General features: G+C 42.2%; 2 protein-coding genes across 2 annotated transcripts; both read right to left on the reverse strand.

Annotated features, from left to right (window-relative positions):
- Positions 1 to 2,108: 2,108 nt before the first annotated feature.
- LOC129716873 (uncharacterized) lies at positions 2,109 to 2,851 on the reverse strand. The gene is made up of 2 exons (XM_055666717.1): positions 2,300 to 2,851; positions 2,109 to 2,258 (listed from the first exon to the last, which is right to left on the reverse strand). The coding sequence occupies exons 1-2, from the start codon at positions 2,849 to 2,851 to the stop codon at positions 2,109 to 2,111; spliced, it is 702 nt and encodes a 233-aa protein (XP_055522692.1).
- A 21-nt stretch (positions 2,852 to 2,872) lies between these two features.
- On the reverse strand, positions 2,873 to 4,148 carry LOC129716874 (uncharacterized protein K02A2.6-like). Its single transcript, XM_055666718.1, has 2 exons — positions 3,480 to 4,148; positions 2,873 to 3,361 (listed from the first exon to the last, which is right to left on the reverse strand). The coding sequence occupies exons 1-2, from the start codon at positions 4,146 to 4,148 to the stop codon at positions 2,873 to 2,875; spliced, it is 1,158 nt and encodes a 385-aa protein (XP_055522693.1).
- Between the last annotated feature and the right edge of the window lie 2,966 nt (positions 4,149 to 7,114).

Below are 7,114 nucleotides of genomic sequence, written 5' to 3' on the forward strand. Positions count from 1 at the left end.
GCTGGTACCTTTTGGAGCCTCGAAATTTTGTTACAGAAGTTTTGTAAAAGAAGCGTTACAATTCCCTCTACCATTTGCTTCAATGAAATATTTTTTTTTTTTAAGAATACGGTAGTCAACGTCATGCGGTCGTGTCTTGAATACCACCCTCCTACTTTTTACCTCATGCACAATGCGCATAGTGTCGCATCTAGTGCGCTGTATAGCGCATCTGACGCGCAATACAGCGCACTAGATGCGACACTATGCGCATTGTGCATAAGGTAAAAAATCGAAAGTCCCGAGTCGGTATTTCGATTTTCAACTGGAAAAACAATATCAAAAATTCAAAAAATGATCTCAGCTATTGTATCGATACTTCTGGTATCGATACTTTTTGACCGATATTTTGAGTATCTCAATCCTTGTGGTTCTTTGGGTATCGATTCTGAAGTATCGATACTCTCCGTCGTATCGCCCAATGCTACTTCGACGGAGTTGCGGTAATTAGCAGGGGCCTATAAACGTCAACATTTTGCCTACCAATCATAAATTCATCACGGTGGTAATATTTCAATTCAAATGCTTACAAACCTTATCTTCTTCATTGAAAGTGCACATTCTACTGAAAACAAATGTTGAGCTCTGGTTTTTTTTATCTAAAACGACATTTATTCGAGAACAAGTATACCGACAAAATGGTACGTTTACCCTATTACACTTGTTTTAGGGCAAACCAACCAAAAAGTGCGTACCAGAAACGCTGGTACCAGAATCAATGAGTGGTAGATGGAAAATGTATGGAGTTTGACAGCCACAAGAGCCCACTGGTAATTAGTGATGAGCAGAGATGGCAGATGTTTTGAAAAATGTCTGCAACTGCTCGAATAACCAGAAAAATGTGCTCGAAATCTGAAAAAAAATCTATCCGTGATCCGAAAAAATTTCGCTCGCGCAGGCAAAAGTCTGTAAAAATCTGCACACATTTCAAGAAAATCTGCGCAAATATAAGGAGATTCTGACAAAAATCTGCAGAAACATGGAAAAACTGCAAATATCTGCAAATCAATAAATATCTGCACACGGACTCCAATAATCTGCGTTTTGCAGACAAATCTGCACATTTGGTATCACTGGTGATGAGAAAGTTATTAATATTAGGGTTGCTGTTATTTTATCGATATTTGCCTTTCACGATATCGATATTTTTGAACGATGTTGGCGCATTTGATATTATCGATATTTCGATATTGGGACTCGATATTGCTGTCCGATATTCTCGGTTGCTATCAGGGGAGTGCTGCCGTCGAAATTTTGCCTACCAATCATAAATTCATCATGGCATCAAAATTAAATTTAAAATGCTTACTCTGTCGGAATCTGAAAGAGAAAATGTCTTAACTTCTAACTTACTTGACGAAATTTTCTCGTCGACCAGTGTGGAAAATGCTGTTAGATCTGGTGAGGCAACTCTGATACCGTTACTAACCAAGATTTTTAAGGCCAGTTTAAGATTCAACTACATTCCATCGAAATGGAGGGCAGAACGGTGTCGTAACTCTTCTTTCTGCGTTGGACCTTTCTTCCTTTGGAACGATCCGCCATCTTTTTATATGTTTTTCTCGATTACCGGCACGAATCGAAAAGTACGTCCGTCCGCCTCAAAGCTCGTCTAGTGAATCCCCTAATTTCGGCCTTTCCTCTCTGGAACCGTCAGTCGACACTCATACATGAATATTTCATTCTCTCGTATTGTCTCAACTGTGTGCGTGTACATACATATCGGCTCTTTGGAGACACCATTACACCTTTTAATCTACCGTCTGCTTCACCAATACATACTCTTTGAAATCGCTCACTTTTACCGTGAACAAAATTTAATTGTAGTCAAGACTCTCACCTTTGGGCATTTACCAAGCGTTTCAAACGGTCCGTAATTTTTACACAGTACATCGTGTAATGTCGGATATTACGAAAGTAAACACAACCGTTTCGCTTGATCGTCCGTACTCAACTCAACGCTCTTTATTTAGATTCTTCCAAATGTATTGTCTCGTGTATGTATTGGTGACACTCGTTTTTCTCTCTTCTATGTATAACACATCCCGATCCTACACTCCCCCGCTTTCTCAAATGTCCTGAACTATACTTAGGTGATAATCCTTCAGATGTTTTGGTTTCCGAGGTTCTCGTCGCTGACGCTGAGTCTCTGGTCGTTGTTCCGGCTGCTGAACATCCTTTGAAGCTTTGTTGGATTCACCGACTTCAGTATCCGTCACCTGGTGCCGTTGAGGAAGTTTCTTCAAGTGTGCTGAGCTACGATGCAGAATCCTTCCAGATTCCATGATTCCAGTGTAACGTCCTGCCCTGATTTCTCAACGACGACGAGTTCTTCTGGACTGAAATTGCCTGCCAACTTATTTTCCTTTATCATACGCTTAGCAACTACCAAGTCACCAGGGTTCAGGGAACTGGGTTGCGCGTGACGTCGTTTATCTGCATATTCAGCTTCAGTTAGTTTCCTCTCCCGATCTCTATCCTGAATATCCTCGTACTGTTCTGATGTTAACGAAATTGATGGTAATTTATCGCGAAGCACTCGCCCGAACATAAGTGCCGACGGTGCCACTCCTGTTGTGGAATGCGGGGTAGAATTATACAGCAACAGATAGGTTCTCAAGTCCCATCTCCAGTCTGCGTCGGTAGACTCCTGACTTATCTGTAGCCGTTTTTTAAGAGCCCTATTGGCCCTCTCCACCTCCCCATTAGCTTGAGGCCAATAGGGAGTAGTTTGAACCAGTTTTATTCCATGTTCTGTGCAGAATTTATTCAGCAATTCGCTTACAAATTGTGGTCCATTGTCTGTTCGCATGGTCTCTGGGATTCCATACCTTCAGAACGTTTCGTGCAGAGCCTGGACGGTTAATTTTGCAGTTATTTCTCTCATGATTATCACTTCAATGAAACGACTGAAATAGTCTATCAACACCAACAAGTTGTGGCACGACGGCAATGGACCCATGAAATCTGCTGCGATATGGGCCCAAGGCTTGGTTGTACGTTTCAGAGGTTCTGGAGAATCCTGTGCTGACACCAAGATGCATTCTTTGCAACCTTTGACAATTTTTTCCACCTCTTTATCCATACCGGGCCACCAGACCTTTTGCCTCAACCGCCTCTTCATTACGACGATGCCAGGATGGCCCTCATGAGAAAGTTCCAGAATCCTGTTTTGCAGTGCTTTCGGAATTACATTCATCTCCGTCGTCAAATGTTGTTGGTGCGGATGTTGACAATCTTGATACGGCATCAGCAATGTTCGTAGTCCCAGGTTCATACACAATTTCAAAACTATAGGACTGCAACCGGAGTACCCATCGTTCTATTCTAGCGCACGGTTTAGAGCGAGGACTGAACAAAAATGTAAGGGGCTTACAGTCTGTAACTAGCTTGAATCTGATTCCTTGGAGATATAGACGAAATCGATCAACTGCCCATACCAAAGCCAACGCTTCTTTTTCGGTGTGAAAATATTTCCGTTCAAGGTCAGTGAGAGACTTGCTCGCATAAGCAATAACCCTACGAACTTTAAGCGAATCTTCTTGCATCAACACTGCGCCCAACCCTGAAGGACTTGCGTCGGCTACGAGAATAGTGACATCTTTGGGATCGAAGAAACCTAGATTCTTGATTTGGAACACCGCTTCCTTGATACTGTCAAATGCAGCTTGTTGTTTAACCGTCCACTGGAATGTCACTCCTTTACGTAACAACTGTCTTAGCGGATCTATTTTTGCCGCCAGATGTGGTATAAATCGTCCAACATACGTAACTAACCCTAGAAAGCTACGTAACTCTGCCGCGTTTGCCGGTTCTCTAAATTTCGCCACAGCTGAAACTCGACTCTCAACTGGCCTGACTCCGTTTACCGACAGATTGTGTCCCAAAAAAATCCAAACTTGAACGTTAAACTGACATTTATCCCTGTTCAACAACACGTTATAGCTTTCCAATCTATCCAACAGTGCTTCCAACCGATTATCATGCACAGTCTGTGTACGCCCCGAAACTACAACATCGTCAAGGTAGACTATTACTCCTTCTAGCTCCGCAATAATAGTCTCCATAACCTTCTGGAACAATTCCGGGGCACAACTCACCCCAAACATTAGTCGCTTGTATCTATGTTATAAGAGAAGAAAATGAATAGTATATAAAGTTAATTTATTTGTTTTGAAAGTTATGTTACGACTCAAAACACTCTTTACCTAAACAACCCATATTTGTCATGCCCTGTTCACCGTGACGCCAGGTCTAAACTTGTAGCTTCCCTTCAGGCCGGAGGTAGACGGCCAGCTGTTCCTGTTCATGATGTCTTGGCGAGCCGTGACCTACCCTACATGACCCTTATATACGTTTTCCTCAAATCCATCCATGCCCCAGTCCAGTCCCGTTCCCTTCCGTCTACACCCAACAAAACGACAAGAACACGTTTGAACCTTAAGCACAAAACCAGCAACCAGACCCCGCACAATAGAACCAGGACCCAAGGACTACGAGCCTCTGTCTCAACTCACGACATCGTGGCTCAGCAGTACGAATCCATACATGCCATTCGACGATTATCAGACGACCATTGAACAACAAAACACAGATTGGAAATTCCATGCTAGTTTTAAGTTAGACTTAATTTCAGCTCGTAGTCGGCAGCGAGGATAAAAAATTTGCTTTAGTTTTTAAGTCATCAGATATAATTGGCGCCGTTAAACATTAAATTGTATTTGTGCCGTGTCAAATAAATGTTATGTGAAGAAAAAAAAACCCCATATTTGGTTAAGAATGTCGTTATAACTCTAGAGTTTCCCGATAGCTCCACCTGATGATATGCGTCCTTAACATCAAGCTTTGAGAACTTCACGGCCCCATTAACCGATGCCAGCATCTCCTCAATCACTGGGAGTGGGTGTGTCTCCCGCAACACGGCTTGGTTCGCTCTTCTCATATCGACGCACAGTCTGACATCTCCATTTTGTTTAAGAACGGGAACAACTGGTGATACCCACGGTGAAGGTCCGTTTACTTTCTCAATGATGTCGTTTTGCATCAAGTATTGGAGTTTATCATGAATTTTCCCTTCGAGAGCCAATGGTGCACGTCTATATGCCTGCTGTACTGGCTGAACTGATTGATCAATTGGTATCTCAATCAATACCCCTTTTATCTTCGGAAACGCTGATTCCGACGACGACGCTATAGCTGCAATGTCAAAACCGACTTTCAAAACTCCAAGTTCCTTTGCACTCACATCACCCAAAAGATTTCGTTGACCTTTCTCTGCTACGTATAATTTCGCCCTCACCCTGTTGGTACCAGCTTCAACATCTGTCCAGAACATGCATTTGATTTTCATTGGTTGTTTTGAAGCATACGCTCTCAATGATCGATCGGATTCCCACGAAAGATTTTGCATTTTCATTCCTGCTTCTTTGGCCGCACTCCATGTCGCTTCGTCCAGAATGGTGACATCGGCTCCGAGTCGATTATCATGGGAATTTTTATTCCACCCACTTTGAACTGAAATGTGTTCCTGCCCATTGCATAAAAGATGTTCTCCTCCTTAGAGCCATATTCCGCCTCATCAGATACGAGGCGTATCTTCTCCGATTGCTGATTTGTAGAGACTCCTGATTTACGTTTCAAGCATCGAACAGCAAAGTGTCCTAGTTCGCCACATTTAACACATTTTGCATTCCTGGCGCGACAGGCCGTATCTCCTTTCAAGTGCCCCCTACGACCACACGCAAAGCAAACTCTGTCTGTTCGATTGAAAAAATGAGCGCCCGATGCCCGAAAAGAGTTTGAACGAATAGGTGGCTTGGACACCTTGTTAACAGACGCCGTAGTCCCATAGTCTACTCTTTGTCGATCGAGTTCTCTAACTTGTAGTTGTACATCAGCAATGGTTGTTCCCAAAGATACAATCTCGTCTAGAGACATGTCTTTGGCTAGAATTTGCCGTCGCAATTCAGATGAAATACATGACTCCACAATCTGCTCAATAATGCGGTCTTCAACTTCCCTTACATCGTATCTATCAAATTCACAACGCTTCGCTTGAATACGAAGGCGTAGGACAAAATCTGCGAAACGCTCATCTGGTTTTTGAGCGATTTGCCGGAATAGATGGCGCTCATAGTTCCGCCGTCTCATGGGCTCAAAATGCTCATCGAGTTTCTTAACAGCGACATCGTAGTACGGTGGGTCTGCTACGACATGCGGAATCTCATCGGTTCCTGGCAAATGATCAAATATTCCCTGAATACCAGGTCCGGCCAGAGGAAGTAGAATTGAGCGTTTCTCCCATTGGGACGTGACCTTGCTAGCGTCAAAATAGCGCTCGAGCTCACGCTTCCACTTTTGCCATTCTGTTGGTAAGTGTGTCCTTTCAGCCGTTATTTCAAACGGTCTGATACGCCGTATTGAATCCATCCTACCAACATGAAAGAAAACATTTATCATAGTGTTTAAACATGTGATGTACAAAGTGCCAGCAATAATATCAATCTTAAAAAAATATCTTTATTTTTCTCTTTACCTAGCACCACTTCTAAAATAAATTAAATTTATCTCGACACTTTCCCACAGTGCATTGTAATCTCACTGCAGTGATAAATCTTTTTTTTAAGTGTTTTCCTTAGTATAAAAAAATTGAAAATAAATTTATGAACTAACCCACCAAAGTTGCATGAAATGATATTGAAATGGATCCATTTGCCATTAAGTATTTGAATACCAATTGATTATGAATAACTCATGACAATGTCGTTCATAACTTTCTTACCTTGAAACCTTACCTCCAATTTTGGACACACTGTCGTATCACAAGCAGTATTGTGGTTGTTTTAGAGTCTTCAGATAAATTTTCCACATATACAAACAAAAAACTCACATGCCAAGCTTGGCCTGTATAGCTGTTGAAAATTTCAACCAGTAAAACTGTAATCTCTCTTTTTCCTCCACTTTACTCCACCAATAATGCATAACCACAACATACCTGTAAATTTCCGACATAATCCTAGTCTCTCATTCCGCTGTATCATAATATAATGCAATCTATCTTTTCGTACCCCTTCCA

This window comes from Wyeomyia smithii, chromosome 1 (genome assembly GCF_029784165.1).
Source record: "Wyeomyia smithii strain HCP4-BCI-WySm-NY-G18 chromosome 1, ASM2978416v1, whole genome shotgun sequence".
Classification (NCBI taxonomy): domain Eukaryota; kingdom Metazoa; phylum Arthropoda; class Insecta; order Diptera; family Culicidae; genus Wyeomyia; species Wyeomyia smithii.

Excerpts from the sequence above, each read along its gene's own strand:
- LOC129716873 (XM_055666717.1), bottom strand. The coding sequence starts at position 2,851 with ATGCGAACAGACAATGGACCACAATTTGTAAGCGAATTGCTGAATAAA. Across the intron at positions 2,259-2,299 it reads ATCTGGAAGGATTCTGCATC|GTGACGGATACTGAAGTCGG; the intron begins GTAGCTCAGCAC and ends CAACGGCACCAG.
- LOC129716874 (XM_055666718.1), bottom strand. The coding sequence starts at position 4,148 with ATGTTTGGGGTGAGTTGTGCCCCGGAATTGTTCCAGAAGGTTATGGAG. Across the intron at positions 3,362-3,479 it reads AAAAAGAAGCGTTGGCTTTG|AACGATGGGTACTCCGGTTG; the intron begins GTATGGGCAGTT and ends GCGCTAGAATAG.